General features: G+C 49.7%; 1 protein-coding gene across 1 annotated transcript in view; it reads right to left on the bottom strand.

The window, feature by feature from the left end:
* parp14rs1 (poly(ADP-ribose) polymerase family member 14-related sequence 1) overlaps positions 1-25,545 on the bottom strand; it is a 92,409-nt gene that overhangs the window by 17,668 nt on the left and 49,196 nt on the right. Inside the window, exons 8-14 of the mRNA XM_072473176.1 lie at positions 25,251-25,487; positions 24,931-25,152; positions 22,432-22,510; positions 11,184-11,336; positions 9,222-9,284; positions 7,223-7,399; positions 32-238 (exon numbers count right to left, since the gene is read on the bottom strand). Of these exons, the coding sequence (XP_072329277.1) occupies positions 32-238; positions 7,223-7,399; positions 9,222-9,284; positions 11,184-11,336; positions 22,432-22,510; positions 24,931-25,152; positions 25,251-25,487 (1,138 nt within the window). The remainder of the gene's footprint in view (positions 1-31; positions 239-7,222; positions 7,400-9,221; positions 9,285-11,183; positions 11,337-22,431; positions 22,511-24,930; positions 25,153-25,250; positions 25,488-25,545) is intronic.

Below are 25,545 nucleotides of genomic sequence, written 5' to 3'. Positions count from 1 at the left end.
ATTTGTTTTTGTAAAATGTTCTGAAACTTACTCTTTGCCTTATTCCATAAGGATTCGGTTTCTGGAAGATTGGATCGTTCACGTTTTTGCACACAGCTATGAAATTCATTGAACATGTGAGGTTGAAAAATGACAATGCGAATCTTCTGCAAAGAAGTTGGAGATTTTCTGTTTACCAAATCACTGACTGAATCAATCATTGCATCAGCAACTTGGGAAGGGTTTACTTTTCCTTGTCCTGTTGGAGTGAAAATAATATTTAAAATTTGGATACATGATCTGGCCTTCTGGTCACCTTCAAAATCATTCGGAAGCCTAAAATTAGTCCTTTAAATTATGGCAAGTCGAGGATTTCTACATTCATCATACAAATCCTGAACCATTTCAGTTCATGACCCACGACACGAAAAAGTTCCAGTTACAATAATAATGCTATTCAGGTGTAGGTTCATTACGTATTAATGCTAAACAACAAAACATATTAATTCCAAATACAAGTGATTAAAAATTTACTTCTGCTTTGGTTATCTTCTTGCCCTATTATACCTTCTTTTAACATTACTTAAGTACTCCCATTTTAACATTATTCATACTTGGGTTTAAGCACTCATTTAATATTACATGCATTTACCAGCTTACCAAACCACGACTGCTAAAACTGGCTGCCAGGTCCTTCTTAGTGAATGGCATCCACTTTGTTATCAGGGCCCATTCAGCTACTGTCTTTTACACTTCAGAGCAGCTGCCTTAAAAGAAACATTTGCAGCCAGGAAAATGCATTTCTTGACTGGCTGGCAGGTTGGTTTTAGTTGGTAGCAATAACTCTAGGATTAGGAATTGATGGACTTTTTTTCTTTCTTCTTTTCGGGATTTGGGTGTCGCTGGGTAGGCCAGCATTTATTGCCCATCTCTATTTGTTCTTCTGAAGGTGGTGGTAAGTTGCCTTCTTGAACTGCTGTAGTCCTTTTTTTTAAGAATATGTTTTTATTAAGAATTTTTCAACAATATTTTCCTCCATACAAACAAAATCCCCCCCTGTAACAAAGAAAAGAAAGAAAGCTTGCGTGGCAAGACATGATCATGGCAAGTCAATAAGATAGAGAACTTTGTACATTGGATTCTTCCCGTACATGAAATGAAATGAAAATCGCTTATTGTCACAAGTAGGCTTCAAATGAAGTTACTGTGAAAAAGCCCCTAGTCGCCACATTCCGACGCCTGTTCAGGGAGGCTGTTACGGGAATTGAACCGTGCTGCTGGCCTGCCTTGGTCTGCTTTCAAAGCCAGCGATTTAGCCCTGTGCTAAATGTCAGTTTCCGGATCATTCATGTGTTTTCTTGCTCAAATGCCCCCCAAAGAAACACCCCTTCCCCCGCCCACCGGGTTGCTGCTGCTGTCCGACCATCATCGAACGCTCCGCGAGATGGTCTAGGAACGGTTGCCACCGCCCGTAGAACCCCTGCGCAGACCCTCTCAAGGCAAACTTTATCCTCTCCAACTTGATAAACCCTGCCATATCATTTATCCAGGCCTCCACGCTGGGGGGCTTCGCCTCCTTCCACATTAGCAAGATCCTTCGCCGGGCTACTAGGGACGCAAAGGCCAGTATGCTGGCCTCTTTCGCCTCCTGCACTCCCGGCTCGTCCACTACTCCAAATAGTGCTAGCTCCCAGCTTGGCTTGACCCAGACTTTCACCACCTTAGATACTGTTCCCGCAACTCCCCTCCAGAACCACTCCAGTGCCAGGCATGACCAAAACATATGGACATGGTTCGCCGGACTTCCTGAGCACCTCCCACATCTGTCCTCCACCCCAAAGAACCTACTCAGCCTCGCCCCCGTCATATGTGCTCTATGAACCACCTTAAATTGTATCAGGCTAAGCCTGGCACACGAGGAAGAGGAATTAACCCTACTTAGGGCCTCCCATAGCCCCTCCTCAATCTCCTCCCCCAACTCCTCTTCCCATTTACCCTTCAGCTCCTCTACCAAAGCCTCCCCCTCTTCTTTCATCTCCTGGTATATCGCCGACACCTTGCCCTCTCCGACCCATACGCCCAAAATCACCCTATCTTGAATCCCCTGTGCCGGGAGTAGTGGAAATTCCCTCACCTGTCGCCTCACAAACGCCCTCACTTGCATGTATCTGAAAGCGTTTCTCCTCCAGCGGCCCTAAGCTCGCAAACGTCCCGTCAATGAACAGGTCCCCCTGCCTGATCCCTGCCCGATGCCAGCTCTGAAACCCCCCGTCCATCCTTCCTGGGACAAACCGATGGTTGTCCCTAATCGAGGACCACACCGAGGCTCCCGTCGCACCCCTGTGCCGTCTCCACTGCCCCCAGATCTTTAGCGTTGCCGCCACCACCGGGCTCGTGGTGTACCTTGTCGGCGAGAGCGGCAGCGGTGCCGTCACCAGCCCCCAGGCTCGTTCCTTTGCAGGACGCCACCTCCAACCTCTTCCAAGCTGCCCCCTCTCCCTCCATCACCCACTTACTGATCATTGCCACGTTGGCTGCCCAATAGTAACCACCCAAATTCGGCAACGCTATCACTGCTACGCTCCAGGAACCCCCTCCTTACCCTCGGGGTCTTGCTCGCCCACACAAATCCCATAATGCTCCTGCTTACCCTCTTAAAGAAGGCCTTAGTAATCACAATTGGGAGGCATTGGAATACAAAAAGAAACCTCGGGAGGACCACCATTTTAACCGACTGTACCTTACCCGCCAGCGAGAGTGGCAGCATGTCCCACCTTTTAAAATCCTCCTCCATCTGTTCCACCAGCCGCGTCAAATTAAGTTTGTGCAGTGCCCCCCAGCTCCTAGCTACCTGAATCCCCAAGTATCGAAAGCTCCTTTCCGCCCTCCTCAACGGTAGGTCGTCTATCCCTCTTCCCTGGTCCCCCGGATGGATCACAAAGAGCTCGCTCTTTCCCACATTGAGCTTATAGCCCGAAAAGTCTCCAAACTCCTGTAGGATCTGCATTACCTCAACCATCCCCTCCACTGGATCCGCCACGTACAGCAACAGGTCGTCTGCGTACAGCAACACTCGATGTTCCTCTCCCCCTCGAACCACCCCCTTCCATTTCCCCGACTCCCTTAACGCCATGGCCAAAGGTTCAATTGCTAATGCAAACAGCAGAGGGGACAGGGGGCACCCCTGCCTCGTCCCTCGATACAGCCGGAAATACTCCGACCTCCGCCGGTTCGTGACCACACTCGCCACCGGGGCTTTATACAGGAGCTTAACCCAACTAATAACCCTCCCCCGAACCCAAACCTCCTCAACACTTCCCAGAGATACTCCCACTCTATCCGATCAAAGGCCTTCTCCGCGTCCATGGCTGTCACTATCTCCGCTTCTCCCTCCACCGATGGCATCATTATCACATTTAGGAGCCTTCGCACATTAGTATTTAACTGCCTACCCTTTACGAATCCCGTCTGGTCCTCGTGAATCACCCCCGGGACACAGTCCTCAATCCTCGTGGCCAACATTTTTGCCAGCAACTTAGCATCTACGTTAAGGAGCGAGATCGGTCTATATGACCCACATTGCAGTGGGTCCTTATCCCGCTTCAAGATCAAAGAGATCGTCACCTGCGACATTGTGGGGGGCAGGGTCCCCCCTCCCTTGTTTCATTGAAGGTCCTTACCAGCAACGGGGCTAACAGGTCTACATACTTCCTATAAAACTCCACCGGGAACCCATCCGGCCCCGGGGCCTTCCCTGCCTGCATGCTCCCCAGTCCTTTAACCAGCTCCTCCACCCCAATTGGCACCCCCAAACCAGCCACCTCCTGCTCCTCCACCCTTGGGAGCCTCAATTGGTCCAAGAATCGCCGCATCCCCTCTTTTCCCCCTGGGGGCTGGGACCTATACAGCTCCTCGTAAAAGGCCTTAAAAGCCTCATTCACTTTCCCCGCACTCCGCACCGTAGTTCCCCTGCCATCTTTGACTCGGCCTATTTCCCTCGCTGCCGCCCTCTTACGGAGCTGATGTGCCAGCATCCGACTCGCCTTCTCCCCATATTCATATATCGCCCCCTGTGCCTTCCTCCACTGTGCCTCTGCCTTCCCTGTGGTCAACAGGTCGAACACCGTCTGGAGACTTTGTCTCTCCCTGAGTAGTCCCTCATCAGGAGACTCTGCATAGCTCCTGTCCACCCTTAAATTCTCCCCCACTAACCTCTCCCTTTCCCTGCCCTCTCTCTTCGCCCTATGAGCCCTGATGGAGATTAACTCTCCCCTGATCACCGCCTTCAGCACCTCCCATACTACTCCCACCTGCACCTCCCCGATACACTCCCGCACCCTCCCGCACACTTCCTCGTCTGCCAGCAGTCCCACATCCAACCTCCACAACGGGCGTTGGTCCCTCTCCTCATCCAGCTCTAGCTCCACCCAATGTGGGGCATGGCCTGAAATGGCTATGGCCGAATACTCCGTTCCCTCCACTTTCGGGATCAGTGCCCTGCCCAGAACAGAAAAATCTATCCGGGAGTAGGCCTTATGTACGTGGGAGAAAAAAAAATTCTCTGGCCAAAGGCCTGGCAAATCTCCATGGATCTACGCCCCCCATCTGGTCCATGAACCCCCTAAGCACCTTGGCCGCAGCCGGCCTCTTCCCTGTCCTACATCTGGAGCGATCTAATGCTGGGTCCAGCACAGTGTTAAAATCCCCACCCATTATCAAACTCCCTACCTCCAGGTCTGGAATACGCCCCAACATCCATTTCATGAATCCAGCATCGTCCCAGTTTGGGGCATATACATTCACCAGTACCACCTCCGTCCCCTGCAACCTACCACTCACCATCACGTATCGGCCTCCCTTGTCCGCTACTATGTTCTTGGCCTCAAACGACACCCGCTTTCCCACCAGTATTGCCACCCCTCTATTCTTCGCATCCAGCCCCAAATGGAACACCTGTCCTACCCATCCCATCCCTTCCTTAACCTGACCTGATCTGCCACCTTCAGATGTGTCTCCTGAAGCATGACCACGTCTGCCTTCTCCTATCTTAGGCCAGTCCCATGCCCGCGCCTCCCGCATCCTCCAGTCGGTGAACCCCCGTCCCGACCACCTCTTCCATTTTCAGTTCCCCCCTCGGACAGTGCAGCAGCAACCCTAAAATCCCCCCCTCTCTATTCCCCCCCCCCCCCCCCCCCCCCCGCTAGATCCCCATTTAGCTCTTTTGCTCCCCCCATATTGCTTCCGTGAGTCAGCTGACTTCTGCTGACCCCGGCTTCCCCTGCCTTCCCGTTGATCTCCCCGTATAGGAGTCTCTCCTCCTCCTTACCTTCCTCCACCCCCCCCCCCCCCCCACTTTTTGCACGGGAAAAAGCCCGTGCTTTCCTGAACCAGCCCCGCACCCTGTGGCACAGCTCCTGTTGCGGCCATTATCCCAGTTCCCTCATCCCCGAGTCTCACCTCCCTCCAGCACCGACGCCCACATTCCCCATCATCATAATCTCGTCTACAGAAAAGAAAAAAGGAATTTTAACCAGAACTCTACCCACATCACCATCCATCATCCCACCCATGAAGTATTCTTTACCACTATTTACAACCCTATATACAACCAACATTTCCCCCCCACAACCACATCCCCTCAGTTCGAGTCCAGTTTTTCCGTCTGAATAAAGGTCCAAGCCTCTTCTGGCGTTTCAAAATAATGGTGTCGGTCCTGATAAGTGACCCACAGTCGCGCAGGCTGCAGCATGCGGAACCTGACTCTTTTTTTATGCAGCGCCGCCTTGGCCCGGTTGAAGCCAGCTCTCCTCCTTGCCACCTCCGCGCTCCAATCCTGGTAAACTCAGATCACTGCATTCTCCCATCTACTGCTCCGCACCTTCTTGGCCCATCTCAGCACACTTTCTTTATCCGCAAAGCGATGTAACCTTGCCACTATCGCCCTTGGCGGCTCATCAGCCTTGGGTCTCCTCACCAGGACCCGATGAGCCCCCTCCAACTCCAGGGGGGTTGGAGGGGCCTCCGCTCCCATCAGCGAATGGAGCATCGTACTCACATACGCCCCGGCATCAGCTCCCTCCACTCCTTCGGGAAGATCCAGAATCCGGATGTTCTTCCTCCTCGACCTGTTCTCCAGGACCTCGATTCTCTCGGCCCACCTCCTGTGCACCGCCTCGTGCGCCTCCATTTTTACCGCCAGGCCCAGGATCTCGTTCTCGTTATCATTCATTTTATCTTTCACCTCACGAAGCTCCACCGCCTGGGTCTTCTGGGTCTCCTTCAGCCCCTCGATCGCCAACAGCATTGGCGCCAGCACCTCCTTTTTAAGCTCCTCCACACAGCGCTTAAGGAACTCCTGCTGGTCCGGCCCCCATGCTGCTCGATCTCCGCCCTCCGCCATCTTGCTTTTTCCCCCTCGTTTTTGCCGCTGCTCCAGAGCCTCTTTTCTCGCCGCTCCACCGCTGATCTCGGCCATATACCGTAAGGGGGGACCTTACTGCACCTTCCCACACGGGATCAAATCAAAAAAGTTCCGTAGGGGTTCCTCTGGAGAGCCCGAAAGTCCGTTATCGCGGGAGCTGCCGAAACGTGCGACTTAGCTCCGCATCGCCGCAACCGGAAGTCGAACTGCTGTAGTCCTTGAGGTGTTTGTACACCCGCTGTGCTGTTAGAGAGTGAGTTCCAGGATTTTGCCCCAGCGACAGTGAAGGAACAGCGATATATTTCCAAGTCAGGGTGGTGAGTGACTTGGAAGGGAACTTCCAGGTGCTGGGGTTCCCAGGTATCTGCTGACCTCGTCCTCCTAGATGGTAGTGGTCGTGGGTTTGGAAGGTGCTGCCTAAGAAATCTTGGTGAGTTCTGGCAGTGCATAGATGGTACACTCAGCTGCCACAGTTCTTCATGGTGGAGGGTTTCAAATGTGATATTGAATCCATTACAAAGACAGCGTACTTCCATCCCCACAATATCTCCTGTTTTCATTCTTACCTCCGCTCCAGTGAAACCTTCCTACGTGGCTTTGTCATTACTAGAGTGGGTTACTCCAATGCCTGTCTTATTTGACTCACTCCCTCCACCCCATTCATATAGTTAGGACATTTAACCACATCAAAAGCACAACTTGTGCATACTAGTTTTTTTTTGCAACCCCAATCTGGATAGTAACTATCGTTGGGTTTCATTTATTTTAAATGTAGAACGAAAATATAAAATAACAAATAAAATGAATGAGCAAAATTCAAACCTGTTCCAAGTGCAGGGAAAGCAACTGAGGAGAATTTTGAATTTTCACATGTCTGAAGAATTGTACCAACAAAAGCTTTTATCTGATTTGGATCTGTTTGTCCAACCATGTGAATTATCTTTTGACATTGAAGGTTTCCCGGATTTGTTATTATTATTCCATTGTTTGGCTGTGAGCCTTCAAAATAAATAGAGAATTATCTCACTGTATGCTCATTGTTACACTGAAATAATGGCAGAAGTGACAGTTCTGTAATTAACGGTGCAGGTTTCCCCTTATACTTTAATTGCTTTTCATAAAGACAGATATTGTAATTATTTTCTATGGTATCATCCACATTCCATTCAGGACATGACCGAGCAGTGGACCAATCAGTTGGGAATGGATCAGAAGTAAGGGAATTACAACATAATGATAAAGAGCAAAGAGTTTGTTGAAATGTGTAACGAGGGAAGATTCAACAGGACACAAGGCCCGAGTTAAAAGGACGGAACAGACTTGGTTTCTTGTTAACTAGAAACTGCAAGTAGAAATGTCTGGGATATGAGGCTGGTGAGAATGACAGACTTGGTACATCAGAAAATACAACACATTTACATAATTTTACAAATTAAAAAAGCAACATAATTACTTACCTCACTTTTTTCTCAGAGATACCTCAAGAGGGTGCTCCTTCTCCAGCGAGTGCCCATTGGGCTCAGAAATGAGGCAGTCTTAATTTGAATTCTGGGCCTATATGGTGAGCTATATGCTTGCAGAGTGATTCAAACGCATTCTAGGTTTTATGCTCTACCATCTGGTGTACTTCGGGTAGGCAATAGTGATGAAGTGATAGTTGTGGGAATTACAGTAAACTCAAACACTGCACCAGCAGTAAATGGACAGAGGTTCAAAGGGAAATGTCATTACTTTTAAGCAACTGTTTTAAATACTGAAACGAGTATAAACATAAAACTGGTGACTTATATAAAAGAAAATTACAAACCTTAATATGTCCTCTGATTACTGATCAAACAAGCTGATGGATAAAACCATTCCTCATAAGACATTTTGAGTTATTTTGTTGCTTCTGCTTCTTGCTCGTTATTTTATTGATCACACATTTCTGACTGCTAATTTTTAATTGGTACTTTTGTACCTGCTTGCTACGTAATAGAAAGAAACTTGATTATGTTTCCTACCTGTTCAGTTCTGATGTATTGCTATTTTATGAATGTGACGATTGAACCAAATTGGCTGTACATGGGACAGGTTGTTTACAAATACTTTTAAAAAAAATTCGAGTAGCCAATTATTTTTTTCCTATTGCACACTTGGAGATTTGAATGCCTCCCCTTAGTCTAGAAATGTGGCTATGTGCGACCTCGGCCGCGCATTCCCCGTTGAGGCCCCTTATCTGGTGCGAGTGGTGTTTCATAGCCATGTGTTTCTCGGCGCTTCGAGTGCTGGGAATCACGCAGTTAAACGTGCTCGCTATGGGATTTTGATCCCATTTAGTTAAATCGCGCTCCAAGTGTCTGCAAGCATCAGGGAAAATCGTGGGATAAGGCAGAACTAGTATTATGATCTAGGACTGAGCATGGAGCGGAATTTAGAGCAGGGAGTCTTTGGTAAGGGGCCCTGGGATCTCCAGTTTGGAAGCATTGCAGGAACTACAGTCCAGTATTATTGTAGGCAGGGTGTTGAAAGCCTTGTGTAGAGGATGACGGAAGAGAATATGATGCAAACTGTTCCGAGACTCTTTTCATCAAGAACCAGGTTCCTCTTGTCAAGTCCTTTCCTGACCCACCCAGAATCTTTTTTTTTGCATCCAATCAACACTTCCTCCATAATCAGACAGCTCCTCATTCTGTCTTATTGCATTGCTTGATATTTTTGTATAAAAACATTGTTTCAGTTTTAAGACAGAAATTTGTCAACCTGGAATATTTGCAAGTACAAATTACATTGTTCAATGTGGGTAACAAGGCAGCATAAGAAATCTCTACATGAACCATACCTAGTTTTTGGCATTCATTGACCACAGTTAGACCAGCAGCATCTAAAATTGCTTTGGAAACACCTGAAATTAAATGCATAAATTAACTATTAATTTACAGCAGCATAAGACAATTCCTTATTTTATAACTGATCAGTAATTCATCCAAGCACCAATCATACTTGACAGTACACAACAAAATAGGCATAAGATTGATGTGTTTATTTAAACCAAATTAACCGTGTCTCTAGCACGTACACTTCTATAAAACGTTCACATCAGCTCTTGCCCCACACCTACGAGATATGTTCACAGACTCACTAGCAAGGGACACTCTGACTGCTACGCTAACACAGGCCACCATATCGCTGATACCCAAAAAAGACAAAGAACCGATGGAATGCGGATCATTTAGACACATTTCACTGCTTAATGTAGATGCGAAAATACACGTAAAAGTTCTGGTCAAGAGTCTGGAGAACTGTGTACCAGAAGTGGACCAGATGGGCTTTGTCAAGGGTACAAAAGAACAAAGAAAAGTGCAGCACAGGAACAGGCCCTTCGGCCCTCCAAGCCCGTGCCGACCATGCTGCCCGACTAAACTACAATCTTCTACACTTCCGGGGTCCATATCCCTCTATTCCCATCCTATTCATGTATTTGTCAAGATGCCCCTTAAACGTCACTATCGTTCCTGCTTCCACCACTTCCTCCATCAGCGAGTTCCAGGCACCCATTACCCTCTGTGTAAAACACTTGCCTCGTACATCTCCTCTAAACCTTGCCCCTCGCACCTTAAACCTATGCCCCCTAGTAATTGACCCCTCCACCCTGGGAAAAAGTCTCTGACTATCCGCTCGGTCTATGCCCCTCATAATTTTGTACACCTCTATCAGATCGCCCCTCAACCTCCGTCATTCCAGTGAGAACAAAGTGAGTTTATTCAACCTCTCATCATAGCTAATGCCCTCCATACCAGGCAACATTCTGGTAAATCTCTTCTGCACCCTCTCTAAAGCCTCCACATCCTTCTGGTAGTGTGGCGATCAGAATTGAACACTATACTCCAAGTGTGGCCTAACTTAAGCTTCTATACAGCTGCAACATGACTGGCCAATTTTTATACTAAATGCCCCGGTCAATGAAGGCAAGCATGCATTATGCCTTCTTGACTACCTTCTCCACCTGTATTGCCTCTTTCAGTGACCTGTGGACCTGTACGTTAATTCTGATATAAATATAGATATCATAAATGCAAGTTCTTCTTTCTTTCAATTGTATTTTTATTAGTTTATCTTTGTAGCTTAACATATTATGATTATTTAATGTTTGGAGCTGCCTCTGGTCCACAATTCACTTTCTGCAGCAAAAGAACAGGACTGAAGACGTCCACTGATCCAGTTGTCTGTTTCAGTGTTTCTTTCTTTTAAGGATCTGTGTCATCTTTAGAGCAGGGCAAGAAATTACAAAGCTCTTTAACCAATTGGATAGAGGTATCTTAATTGAGACACGTAGAGTCCAAACCAGGAGGAATAAAGCTGGGAATATAACTGAGATTTAAATCAGATTCATAAAATTCAGCAATAATTATAATTATTATGGTATTAAAATCTCAATTTATTCTTGAATGCATTATTTATCTCTAACTTTTTCAACTGTCCTAAATGTGTTACTAATAGATAAGTAGCTCAAGTTCACACCATTACATTGCCTTCAATATTGAGTCTTTCGGTAGGGACTGTAACAATGCACTCTATGGAGGAGCAGGTTATCTCTGGCAGCAACTTCTGGAATTCCACATTTTAACTGCACATATGACCACGAGGTATAGCTGTCAGCTTCACCCTGAATGAATGCTGAATGCCTCACCAATATTAGTAGTCAAATCCAAGCCAGTTGCAGCTGTGTAATATTTTGGTGTGCAGAAATTAAAAGAATTATATTTGGCTCAGCAAATCATTTGTGAACATTGTGCTGTAATACCTGCATGTAGAGTGAAGTTATTATTTGTTGAATTAACAATGACATCAGTGGTCTCTTTTGTTATGTCTCCTGTTACTACTTGTAGCAAAATCGGTCCTACTTGAACTTCAACATGACCTGCGGCAGTTGAAGAGACTCTTCCAAACAAAAATACTGTAATGGTTTAAAATAAATGAAAGCACCAATATTAATGATCAGTTTGTTATTTTCTTCAACAAAAAGAAAAAGCAGTCTGCTAAAAACACATTGTAAGCATGAGTACAAGGACTAATAAAACACATAACAACAAGCACATAGGTGGAAATGATCAAGAATCTATAACCATAAACGCCCATGCTCAGATGCATTATTATTTTGCTCCAATAAGTTCCACGATTAAATTACCTTGGGCATTATCAAACAAGAAGATTCTCCCTTTTGACGGTTAAACACCATATGGAAAACATAACCAACTTAGAAATCAATTTGTGGAGGGGATTTTTGCAGCGTAGTAGGGATGGGGGGGGCTGGCACTACCGAGCCTAAGTGAGTACTACTGGGCCGCCAATATCTCAATGGTATGTAAGTGGATGGGAGAAGAGGAGGGAGCGGCATGGAAGAGATTGGAGAGGGCGTCCTGCAGGGGGACTAGCCTACAAGCTATGGTGACGGCGCCGTTGCCGTTCTCACCGAAGAAATACGCCACAAGCCCGGTGGTGGTGGCTACTCTGAAAATCTGGGGGCAGTGGAGACGGCATAGGGGTAAGACGGGAGCCTCGGTGTGGTCCCCGATAAGAAATAACCATAGGTTTGCTCCGGGGAGAATGGATGGGGGATTTGGAACATGGCAAAGAGCAGGAGTAACACAATTGAGAGATCTGTTTGTAGATGGGACGTTTGCAAGTCTGGGAGCGCTGACCGAAAAATATGGGTTGCCCCAAGGGAATGCATTCCGGTATATGCAACTGAGGGCTTTTGCGAGGCAACAGGTGAGGGAATTCCCGCGGCTCCCGACGCAGGAGGTGCAGGACAGAGTGATCTCAAAGACATGGGTGGGGGGCGGTAAGGTATCAGACATATATAGGGAAATGAGGGACGAGGGGGAGATTATGGAAGATGAGCTGAAAGGGAAATGGGAAGAGGAGCTGGGGGAGGAGATTGAGGAGGGGCTGTGGACTGATGCCCTAAGTAGGGTAAACTCATCGTCCTCGTGTGCCAGGCTAAGCCTGATACAATTTAAGGTGTTACACAGGGCGCATATGACTGGAGCACGGCTCAGTAAATCTTTTGGAGTAGAGGATAGGTGTGCGAGATGCTCGAGAAGCCCAGCGAATCACACCCACATGTTCTGGTCATGTCCGGCACTACAGGGGTTTTGGGTGGGGGTGACGAAGGTGCTTTCGAAGGTGGTGGGGGTCCGGGTCGAACCAAGCTGGGGGTTGGCTATATTCGGGGTTGCAGAGGAGCCGGGAGTGCAGGAGGCAAAAGAGGCTGATGTTTTGGCCTTTGCGTCCCTAGTAGCCCGGCGCAGGATACTGTTGATGTGGAAGGAAGCCAAGCCCCCGGGTGTGGAGACCTGGATAAATGACATGGCAGGGTTTATAAAGTTGGAACGGATTAAGTTCGTCCTAAGGGGATCGGCTCAAGGGTTCACCAGGCGGTGGCAACCGTTCGTCGAATACCTCACAGAAAGATAGAGGGAATGGAAAAGAAGAAGACAGCAGCAGCAACCCGGGGTGGGGGGGGGGGGGGGGGGTGGTGGGGAGGAGGAGGAACGAGAAGGACTCTCAGGGATGTTAGTGTATATGTATAATATGTATAGGTTGTTGTTATAGGTAATTGTATATTGGACTGCTGAATTGTATTTTTGGAGAGTATTTATTTGGGACAAGGCAGTTGCCATTTAGTTTTATTTTTTAATTTTGATGTTGTTTATATATTATTTATTTCTTGTTTAAAACTGGCCATTGTTATTTATATTGTTACATTACTGTGTAAAGGATACACAATGTACTGTCATGGTTGGCCAAAATTTTGAATAAAATATATATTTTTTTAAAATAAATCAATTTGTACCTTTCCAGTTCTCAAAGAGCTGCAAAGATATCACTGTGATGGAAGCTGGGACACATGTGGAATTGTACAATGTTTTTATCAGCCTCAGCTGGATTAGACGAGTATGTTGCGAAAGATTGGGATTGATGTATCAGAATTGGGTATATCCATGAGGCCTAGAGAGGGATGTCAGGCTATGTATGTGGTGATGGAGGTAAAAAGAACTATTGAGCTGATTGGATAAATAGATAGGCACGGTTGAGATATTTTTTCTGAATGTTCTCATGTGTCGACCATGTATTTGTTTATCGAGTTTACAAAGCTGGAGGGCCCTTTTAGCCTGCTCTGCTATTCATTATGATCATGCTGATCATCGAGTTCAATACCCTGATCTCACCAACCCCCCATATCCCTTAATCCCTTTCGCCCCACGTGCTATATCTAATTCCTTCTTGAAATTACACAATGTTTTCGCCTCAACTACTTTCTGCGGTAGTGAATTCCACAGATACACCGCTCTCTGGGTGAATAAATTTCTCCTCACCTCAGTCCTAAAAGGTTTACCCCTTATCCTCAAACTATGACCCCTAGTTCTGGACTCCCCACCATCGGGAACATTCTTTCTGAATCTACCCTGTGTCATGGGAGTGTAACTTTAAGAAATGTTTTTGCCTGATCACATGGCTTCAGTGATGTCACTTTGTGGGTGGAGCTGGGCTGTGGCTCTGTGAGCTGTTTTTGCTTTCAGTTTTGACTGCTGTGGACCCAGGCAGAAGAAAGAAGTGTTTCGGCCTGTCTCTCTCTATTTCAATTTTAAATATCTGTTCCAGTAAAAAAAAACATTGATTATAGCTACCTGCTGTTTTGGTAACTTAAAACAGTTGGGTCGGAGAATCGGCGGGGGGCGGCGTAAATCCTGCCCTGATGCCGCCTGCGATATTCTCCGGCCCCCCAAAAATCCCGTCGATGTGAATCGAGCAGCGCGCCTCGCAGAATGGCGAGGACCGGCGCGACGCAATGGGCCCCGGAATCGGCCCAATTCTCCGGGTCGGATGGGCCGAAGTCCCAAGCCGCCGTAAATCAAACCAACTACTTAACGGCGTCAACCAGCACGACTGGTTGATGCCGGCGAGGGCGGAGGTAGGGGTCAGCGTAGGGCGGCCGCCGGAGAGGGGACGGCACGGCCGCAGTTGGTGGGTGGGGGGGGATCGCAGGAGCCGTTGGAGTGTGCGTGCCCGGGAGAGGGGGGAGGGGGTTGGGGAGGGCGCGTGCCGGGGAGGAGAGGGGGGGGGGAGCATTGGGGAGGTTGCGTGCCGGGGAGGAGATGGGGGTGCCGGGGAGGGCCGGTGATGGGGAAGGTGCGTGCCGGGGAGGAGAGGGGGGGCATTGGGGAGGGTGCGTGCCGGAGAGGAGGGGGGGGGGGGGGGGCGGGGGGATGGGGAGGGTGCGTGCCAAGGATGAGGGGGGGGGGGGGAGGGCGCGTGATGGGGAAGGTGCGTGCCGGGGAAGAGGGGAGGGTGCGTGCCAGGGAGGAGGGGGGGGGGGGGGGTGGCCGGGAGGGCGCGTGATGGGAGGGTGCATGCCGGGAAAGAGGGGCTGGGGAGGGCGAGTGATGGGGAGGGGCGTGCCGGGGAGGAGGGGGGGTGCGTGCCGGGGAGGGCGAGTGATGGGAGGGTGCGTGCCGGGGGGGGGGGGGGGGGTGCATGCCGGGCAGGAGCCGGAGAGGGCGAGTGATGGGGAGGGTGCGTGCCGGAACGGAAGGGGGGGGGTGGGGGTGTTCGCCTGGCTGCGGGGCGGGGTATGGGCAATGATGACATGTCGTCTATCCCCCCCCACCCCCCCCATGCAGGCCGTTATGTTTGGTCATCACCCAGCGATGTTGGCCGCCGTGGCGGGAGCCGCACTTCTACATGATGCCCTGGGGTGCTGGAGCAGGAGCGTTCCAGGGAGGCGGCGGAGGCTGCTGCAGACTAGCGTGCCACAGGGAGGCAGGTGGCATCCGACCAGGCATAAGGGCTGCCCACCCGACAGGACAAGGAGGAGGAGGTGGTGGTGGTGCCACGGCGACGGAGATGCCCGATGAGGCCCCGTATATACCGGCCCCGTTCGTCATACCAGGACCTCACTGACCGGGCATGCAGGAGGAGATCTGGATGAGCCGGGAAACCGTCGCCCCTATCTGCCATCTGATGGCACACCTGGCACCGCGTGGCTTGGGGGAGGACACCCTCATTCCAGTCACTGAGTGGGGACCTTTCCGGTGTCTCGCAGGCACCGGTGCACCCGTGCAGTGACAGACGCCCTGTATGCCATTGTGGACCGCTATATACAGTTCCCTGTGGACCGTGCCCACCAGGATGCCCGGGCAGCGGGATTCACTGCCGTGGCCAGGATGCCCATGGTCCAGGGGCGAACGATGGGATGCACGTCGCCGTGCGGCCACCAGCGGAGAACAGGGCTGTGTTCACGAATAGGAAGGGGACCTATTCCATGAACATTCAGGTGGTCTGTGACCACCGCATGATGATCCTGCACGTCTGAGCCCGGTACCCGGGCAGTGTACATGACTCATTCGTATTGGCACAATCTTTCATCCCCACCCTGTTCAAGGCGCCCCCCTCCCCCCCGGCTGAGGGGCTGGTTGCTGGGCGACAGGGGTTACCCGTTGTGGTCGTGGCTGATGACGGCTATACGGAGGCCACAGACTGACACGGAGAACCGCTACAACGATGCCCATGCAGCGACCAGGGGTGTGATAGAGAGGTGCTTTGGGCTGCTGAAGATGTGCTTCAGGTGCCTGTGGACCGCTCTGGAGGGGCCCTCCAGTACCCGTCAGATAGGCCGCATCGTTGTGGTCTGTTGCGTCCTGCACAACATAGCCCAGCAGAGGGGCAATGTGTCGAGGCAGAGGAGGGGGAGGAGCAGCAAGATGAGGCACAGAGCTCCCCAGCTGAGGAGGGTGGGGCAATGTTCAGGACAGACGGGGTGGACGGTCCATGGACGGAAGACCGTCCACCGTTACCGGCTGGGCCAGCGGGCACGGGACAGGCTGGTAGCCGCCCGGTTCACGGACTAGGTGGGCGTGGGAATCACCGAGTATGGACACAGACTGCACACTATGGCACCAGCTTACCACCCTTACCCCACCACCAACCACCCTCACCCCACCCACCCACCGCCAACCACCCTCACCCCCCCCCCCATCATCCTCCATGGCCTGCATCGCTTCCACCGGCGACCCTGTGAGCCCGGCCCGTTGTGCCGCAGGTGGATCTGCAATCCCGCTCTGCGATGAGCTCTGGGCTCTACATCGTTGGACAATGGCTGACCCATGGCCACAGTAACACCCTCCACCCGGACCGTCCCTGCATGCGGCCGTGACACTGCAGCGCACTGTCCAGTCGTCTGTCCGGCGGGATGGCGAGGGCGACTCGGGGGGTGGGGGGGGGGGGCACACTCACCTGAGGCCGACGTTCTATCACACCTCACACACACACACTGGCGCTCACCTCATACCACCCCCCCTGCATGCATCATGCATCGGACAGAGCACAAAGACTGCTTCTGAAGGTGGGAAAGTGATTTTAATTAACAAACAGTTCATACACATGCCCTAGCCCCTATAACTAATCTGTGCCCTGCACCTGTGCCAACTTGTGTCTAACTTTCTGTCCTTACGGGCCCTATGACTACGTCTAGGTGGTTCCCCAGACGGTACAGCAGAACTTGAGGTGGACTCCTGTGATTCCTGCCCAGTGACTAGGAACCCCTTTGGCGGCCATTTCCTGGGGCGGCCCGGATGGGCCAGGCTGCTGCCCGTGCAACTGGGGGGGGGGCGGGGGGGGGGGGGGGGGGGGGAGTCTGAGGTGTCGCAGTGTTCCGGGACCACCCCTGCAGGGGGACCCGGAACGGGCCCCAGCACCTCCTCCTCCCTTGGGGTGCCCGATGGCCTCTGGGCCTCTACATGGGCCGGGGATGCGAATGGACCGAGCATCCAACGGCCCCCCGACACCTGGTGCTGCCAGTCCTGGAGGCCCGCCCTGGTATCAACAAGGGTCTGCACGTTTGCAGCCATGGAGCTCAGGGAGTTGACCATCCCTGTCTGTGTCTGGGTGACGCCAGCCAGCACCTGGGCAATGGCGCCGATGCCCTCAGCGATGGCCTGCTGAGACTGGGCCACGGCCTGCAGAGATTGGGCCATGGCGTTGAGCGCCTCTGCGATCTTCTGCTGGCTCTGGCTCATGGCTGCCTGTGAGAGGGAAGCCATGTCCTGGGCCACGGATGCTGCCTGCACGGAAAGCCCCAGGCCTTGCATACTGCGACCCATGTCTGACACCGTCGCACCACCCGTGGGTTGTCGGCCTGGGTGGCACGCATGACCGGCACCACTCCCTGCTCCTGGGCACGGGTGGACTCCTCCACCTGCGTCTGCAGCTGCCGCAAGCCGGCCGTCACCCCCTTCGATCATCCCTTGGTCTGTGACTGGATCGGGTCTATGGGTGGGTGTGGTAACTCCAGGAACCCGGGATCCGTCTGGGCGCCAGATGGTTGCCTGCCCCTCGGCTGCTCCTGCCTCCACCTGCTGTACCGGGACGGCTGTGTTGTGCGCACCAGTTAGTGTCCCAGATGCCTCATCGCTAAAGTGCCCAACCGAGGTGAGTGTCTCTGAGATGGTGGAGGGTGTAGGAGATAGCAGTGGCGTACTGTCGTGCTCCTCATCCGACCTGAAGTCCAGGATCCCCTGGAGTGGTGATTCCTGTCCATCCGTCCCCTGTGCGTCGGTGTCCTGTGCGTCGCTGTCCTGTGCGTCGCTGTCCTGTGCGCCAGTGTCCTGTGCGTCAGTGTCCTTTGCGTCGGTGTCCTGTGCGTCGGTGTCCTGTGCGTCGGTATCCTGTGCGTCGGTATCCTGGGTGTCGGTATCCTGTGCGTCGCTGTCCTGTGCGTCGCTGTCCTGTGCGTCGCTGTCCTGTGCGTCGCTGTCCTGTGCGTCGGTGTCCTGGGTGTCGGTGTCCTGGGTGATGGTGTCCTGGGTGATGGTGTCCTGGGTGATGGTGTCCTGGGTGGGTGAGTCCTGGGTGGGTGAGTCCTGGGTGGGTGAGTCCTGGGTGGGTGAGTCCTGGGTGGGTGTCCTGGGTGGGTGTGTCCCGTGTGTCAGTCTCCTGGGTCGGCTCCGACGGGGGCCTGTTGCTATGGCTGCCCTCCTCGTCGCTGGGTGTGGCCCGCCGGCATCGCCGCACTCGCACTAGATGGGGGCGACGTCCGCCTGGTGCTCCGGGTCTGTTCCTGGCTCGTGGGCACCAGGACACGTCCTGGGGGCATCGTATGCCTGATGGGCTGGGTCTGTCCCTGTCTTGTGGCTGCCCTGGGGGCGGTCAGCATCCCGTGGGGACGGGTGAGTCGACGTTTGGTCCTGCAATACACAATACAGCATGCATGGTTAGACACACAAACGGGGATAGGGGGCAGGGGGAGATATGAGGGAAGGGGGCATATGGGGGAAAGGGGGCAGGCAGTGGGGGGTCTGACTTGGTGGTGCACCCCCGACCTCTGCATCCGCAACCTGCCGGTCTTCGGGCCCGCCTGCAAGGTCCAGGGCCCTCTCTTCATGAATGGTGAGAGGTCTCAATACAGGTGGACCCCCTCCGGTCCTCTCATGCACCCGGTTGTTATAAGCGCGCTTCTCCTGTGGGGGGTGGGAGGGTGGCAGGGATAAAGGGCAACAGTGTTAGACAGACATGTACATGCGGACCAGCGGTTGTGTGTATGTTGGCAGAGGTTCACAACCCATCCTGCCTCTGCAGCCTGCATGGGTGGGTGCAGCCATGTCGGTTTCACCTCGGGCTGTGCCGCCCATCGGGGGTGGGGTACTCACCCTGGCTGCCCGGACTAGATCATTGACCTTCTTGTGGCACTGGACGCTTGTCCTGGCTGTTATGGCCACGGCGCTGACGGCCTCTGCCACCTCCCTCCACAGGTGCCGGCTGAGGCGTGGGGCGACCCTGCGGCCGTGTCCGGGCTACAGGGCCTCCATCCTCTGCATCCAGGAGCGCCTCGATGTCCCGCTCCTGGAGCCTCGGCGCTGTGCAGCGGGCGACCATTTTGACGGGTCTCCAGGGGGGGTCGTCTTTTGTGGTGCGACGCCGCACAGCATCACTGAAGCCGCGCGGCGTCAATGACGCCGTTGCGAATGGTGTCACGCCGCTGCTAGCCCATTCCCGGCCGGAGAATTCACGACGTTCCGGGGGGCCGACACCGCAGTGTTTCGCACCGTTTGTGGCGCCGGCGGCGGGCCATCTCGCCGATTCCCAGAGAATCCCGCCCATAGTTTGCTTTCCAGAAGGGATTACACCTGCTGGTAAGGCGGGGTCAGAATCTCAGGAAAAGCCAGTTTCATTCAAATGAGAATGCAGAGTGCTGGGCCACGCCCTTGAAAAGGTTTTTTTTTTGTTTAAGAGGTTTTGTTTTTGAATTGGAACAGTTAAGGGGGAATTCATTAAGTGTTATACATAGATTACTGCAGCTGGGGGGGGGGGGGGGGGGGCGTCTTTATGTTTGTAATTGATGAAAATTCTTGCTGTGTGTTTATATAAATGTTAAATAAGTTCTTAGAATAAAACTTATTTTGATTAAAGTGTCTAGGAAGACTGTTGTGTAACACCTGAAGAGTAGGCTCTTGTGCTCATCCTAGCCAAATTCAACAAAAACCTATAGGTCAGGCGAACTCCATTAATACACACTGGAGTTTCTAAACCATGGCCCATAACACCTGTCTAATCCTGTTTGAGTTTTATAAGTTTCTATGTGATCCCCCCTCACTCTTCTAAACTCCAATGAATATAGTCCTAACTGATTTTGTCTCTCTTCATATGACAGCCCCACAATCCCAGGAATCAGCCTGGTAAACCATAGCAAAAACATCCTTCCCCAGGTAAGGGCACCAAAACCGCACACAATACTCCAGGTGTGGCCTCCCCAATGCCCTATACAATTGCAGTAAAACATCCTTATTCCTATACTCAAATCCCCTCGCTATGAAAGCCAACATACCATTTGCCTTATTTACTACCTGCTGTACCTGCGTGCTTACTTTCAGCGACTGATGCACGAGGAAACCAAGGTCTCGCTGAGTATCTACCTCTCTCAATTTACACCCGTTCGAATAATAATCTGCCTTCCTATTTCTGCTGCCAGAGTGGATAACCTCACATTTATCCACGTTATTCTGCATCTGCCATGCATATGCCCATTCACTCAGCCTAACAGAACCCACTGAAGAATCTCTGCATCCTCCTCGTCGTTTACCCTCCCACCCAACTTTGCATCATCTGCAAATTTGGAAATGCTACATTTAGCTCCCTCGTTCAAGTCATTAATATATAATGTGAACAGTTGATCCTAGCACAGATGCCTGCGGTACCCCACTAGTCACTGCCTGCCAATTGGAAAAAGACCCATTCCTTCCAACTTTTAAAATATAAATTTAGAGTACCCAATTCTTTTTCCAATAAAGGGGCAATTTAGCGTGGCCAATTCACCTACCCCGCACATCTTTTTGGGTTGTGGGGGTGAGGCTCACGCAGATACAGGGAGAATGTGCAAACTACACAGTTACAGTGACCCGGGGCTGTGATTGAACCTGGGTCCTCGGCGTCGTGAGGCAGCAGTGCTAACCATTGCGCCATCATACCGTCCCTTTATTCCAAAATTTTGCTTCTTATTTGCTTTCTATCCATCTCAATAATAATCTTTATTGTCACAAGTAGGCTTACATTAACATCGCAAAGAAGTTACTGTGAAAATCCCCGAGTCGCCACATTCCGGCGCCTGTTCGGGTACACAGAGGGAGAATTCAGATTGTCCAAATTACCTAACAGCACGTCTTTCGGGACTTGTTGGAGGAAACGGGAGCACACACCCGCAGACACCGGGAGAATGTGCAGACTCCACACAGACAGTGACCCAAGCCGGGAATTGCACCTGGGACCCTGGTGGCTGTGAAATAACAGTGTTAACCACTGTGCTACGATGCCGCCCGCAATCCCTTGCACTTTAACTTTCCATAGTAATCTGTTAGGTACTGCAGTATTGAAAAGTTGTGTTAGTACACCCTGAAATATTCTTTGTTGGCCAAATGTGATTCTAGACTTGTTTGGTGCAGCAAATTGATTCAGAGAAATTCGGGAGAAAGTGGAATGTGGGATGCCAGGTATTTTGTGAAGTTAAGTGAAAAGAAATTGTTGCATATAATCAAACAGAAAAATGAAAACACAGGCAGTCAAACACATGACCAGTCTTGACAAAAATAAATCAATAAGTTTAATCTAAATGGCAGATTTGACATACATGATGATGGACTGTGGACCCAAAACCCTTGCAGATGACCAGTGGACTCTCGCACGAAACAGCACAAACAGCTTAAAAGACATTTCACCATGGGTTTGGCAGGTGTCCTGCCCAAAATGCAGTCAAACACCTATAGAATTCCAGGGCGAACAGACATTGCCATGAAAAATATTTTAATGTTTAAAGGTGGTTGATTTATAAATTTGGTATTATGATGCAAAAATCCAACCATGGAATATTCAAACTCCGGACATGGAGATGAGCATTGGACAGGAGGGAGAAGGAGGAAAAAATACTTAAAAACAGTGACGAAATAGCAAAATTCTGCAGATGAAAATCTGAAATATCTAAAATCAGTTTTGATCCAACATTTATTCATATAAATATATAATAAAAGTGACATTAAATAATTATAAACTTGATAGTAACATTCTGAATCCCTGTTCAAATGACCGCGCCGGCAGTGTCACGTCGGCTTTCGAGCGCACAGCACTCCAGCACCGTACTAGTCCCCTAGGAAGGGGTGGATGCCTGGGCCCGGAGGACCGTTGACGCCGGCGTCGCTTGCGCCGGTTTTGACAAGCCCGGCGTCAACACTTGGCCGGGAGTTTGGAGAATCCCGGCCACGATTTCTGACATATAACAAATAGTGGAATACTTGCATAATCCCAAAATACAAGAAGGATGCAATGCATATTTTTAACTATCTATGATTAGATTTAACTTAGCTATGAATAGATAAGCCTGGATTGAATAAACTTTGGATGATGGCGGGTAATTAGCATTGTGCAAAGAAATGTTTTGTTCATCCTCAATGCTTTCATTGGAGTAGGGCAATTTGAATCAGTATTTGAAACAAATAATCACCTACCTGAGGGTCCCTGTTGTGCAGCGGGATGCGTCATTCTTGGTTGAGAAAGAAAAATTCTTTTGAATTCACCAGACATTGCCTGAGCAAAAAAATATTGTTAAGACTGAGAACAATGGGGCCAAGTTTTGAAACTGTTACTTTTAGATTGTAAACTGTTTTGGATTGCAAGCATGTTTCTCTAATTTTACAGGAATAAAATCAGAAATGTTGGAACAAATTAGAGTTAATGAGTAATAAAACAGTAACTTTTTTTTTATTATCATGTAATGAATAATGTAAACAAAAACAAGTTATTGCACATGCTGAAAATCTAAAATAAAAATGGAAAATCACTCAGGTCAGGAAAAACTGTGGATAAGGAATCAAAGTTCACGGGCAGAATTTAATGCCCCCACAGGAGGCGGGTTCAGAGATGTACGATGGGTCGGGAACTTTTGAGGTGGACATTGCACTGCCTTCCCGCCTCTTTCCAGGTCAAGAAGGATGGCCCTCTTGCCTGGAGGCCATTGGAGCCCTCAGCTCACTTAAAAGCCTCATCCTGTCACAGCTGGTATTTAACCAGCAGGTCGTGGAGGACCTGACATGCCAGCACATGTGCCTGCGGCCTGGTGGTGGGATGTGGCCTCTTCTAGTTGGACTGTCAGGTAGATTCCCTAATTTATAAACAGCAGTAAAATGAAACTGTGATCTGTACAGGAGGACTGTATAGAACTTCAAAAAGACATAGCCAAGTTGGTGGAATGGGTGCACTGGTGGCAGATGATGTTTAATGTGGAAAAATGTGAAGTGATTCATTTTGAAGAACATGGAGAGACGGTAGTAAATAAAGGGTACAATTCTGAATAGGGTGCAGGAGCAAAGGGGCCTGGGTGCATACGTGCATAGGTTACTGAAGATGACAGGACAGGTTGAGAGAGTATTGAGTAAAGTATACAGCATCCTAAATTTATCAATACCGGCATAGAATATTGCATCCAGTTCTGGAAGCGGCATTTGAAGAAGAATGTGAAGGCATTGGAGAGGGTGCATAAAAGATTCATGAGAAAAGTTCCAGGGATGAAGAACTTCAATTATGGATATAGATTGGAGAAGTTAGAACTGTCTTCCTTGGAGAAAAGACTCAGAGGATACTTGATAGAGGTATTCAAAGCCATGAGGGGTCTCGACAGAGTAAATAGGCGGAAACCACTCCCATGAATGGATTGAGAATGAGGGTGCACTGATTTAAAGTAATTGGCAAAAGAAGCAAACACGATTTGAGAATAACATTTTCATGTGCCGATTGGTTAAGGTCTGGACTGCACGGTTACCGAGCTCTCACTCAGGGGGTTAGAAGAGAGAGTGGCGTGCAGAGCAGGGAGTGGGAAGGAGGGAGGGGGCAAGACAAAGACATAGAATTTACAGTGCAGAAAGAGGCCATTCGGCCCATCAAGTCTGCACCGGCCCATGGAAAGATCACCCTATCTAAGCCCACACCTCCACCCTATCCCTGTAACCCAATAAGATTCGTCTTATCTCGCGTTCAAAGATAAGTTGAATGAATGGAAGCAACATTTTTATTTCTTAAAAACACATTTTGGTACATTCACATGAAATTAACTGGAAAACGCTTTCTCCGTTTCTCTCGAAGTGTCTTATGACTTCTGTCCCACGTTCAAACTCCCCATGTCATGTCTGGTCTCAGCTATATATTGTTTGAATCTTGTTTAATGTACCTTCATATCATATCAGATCATGTCAAGAACTTGTAGTCCATTATTTGTAACATTTGATACAGCCATGGACAGTATTTATAATTATAAGTACAAATTCAGTAATTCAGGAATCATTTTAGCTAATACTTTAAAGGACCCCTCTCTATAATTGCTGAATCCAACACCCATCTAACCTTTTTGGACACTAAGGGTCAATTTAGCATGGCCAATCCACTTAACCTGCACATCTTTCGACTGTGGGAGGAAACAAGAGCAGCTGGTGGAAATCCATGCAGACATGGGGAGAACATCCAGACACTGCACAAACAGTGATCCAAGCCGGGAATCGAACCTGGGACCTTGGAGCTGTGAAGCAACTGTGCTATCCACTACTATCGTGCCGCCCACATCCACTGTGCTACCGTGTAGCAAGCGGGAAGGAGTGAGAGGGTCAGGAGAGTCAGCGATTAGGAGGGCGTGAAAGGGTCAGGAAAGGCAGCACGCGGAGCAGCAGTGTGGTTAAATTAGAGGCGAAGCATGCACAGTTGCGACGCGGCTCTTGGCACATGCTCAGTAACTACACTAAAATAGAAATGGAGGCAGTGCTGTTTGGGTATCAAATCAAATTGGTCAAGCCAAAATTATTCACTGGAAGATACATAATTAATGCCTATGGACTTCATATTATATTTTGCACTTTAATGAACAAACTAATCATCAATTTTGACGATCAATGTTTTGCTTCACTAGAAATAGTTTAACGCAAGAGATTTGAAAATAAAGCTCACCTATAATAAACCCATACCTGCAAAGTAGGACCATCATCAGGATGCACCACAAAGTGAACATTCTTAAGATTCTTTGTACTCCTCTTACTACTGAACTTTAGAACTTTTTCAAACATCAAACTTGCAACAAGATCCTTCGGAAAAAGCAACTTGCCGGTTCCAATTACTGGGAAAGCGATGGAGTTCAGCTGTAATCCTTCTGTGTTCTTCAGGCAGTCCTTGATTATATTTCTTAACAGCTGGAAAGTAATTTCACACCAGGTGTTTCTATCCAATAACGTAATACTTCAAAAACAGAAATTGCTGCTTTGAGATTAACATTAGAATGCATTATTACCTTTTCTGCATCTCTTTTTCCTTGATCCCATGAAGGGGCAATAACGTGAAAGACTTGTTCACAGTTAAGATTGCATCCTTTTGTTTCATAAATTTTTCCTATTGCATGTTTTTTAGTGTGTTTTTCATTGAACAGTAACTGTTGGAGCTTTGGACCAGCTTTCTGTAATAGTGCTTGGGAAACTGCACCACTACTAAGATCAAAATCCATTCCTATGACATTGACAATGACATCAGCCTGGAAATAGACACCAAATGATTGTAAGAAAAGATCAAATATGTTTTTTGGAATGAAT

This window comes from Scyliorhinus torazame, chromosome 2, assembly GCF_047496885.1.
Source record: "Scyliorhinus torazame isolate Kashiwa2021f chromosome 2, sScyTor2.1, whole genome shotgun sequence".
Taxonomy (NCBI): Eukaryota; Metazoa; Chordata; class Chondrichthyes; order Carcharhiniformes; family Scyliorhinidae; genus Scyliorhinus; species Scyliorhinus torazame.
The sequence above is the reverse complement of the archived record's forward strand: the minus strand, read 5'-3'. Positions and strand labels throughout refer to the sequence as shown.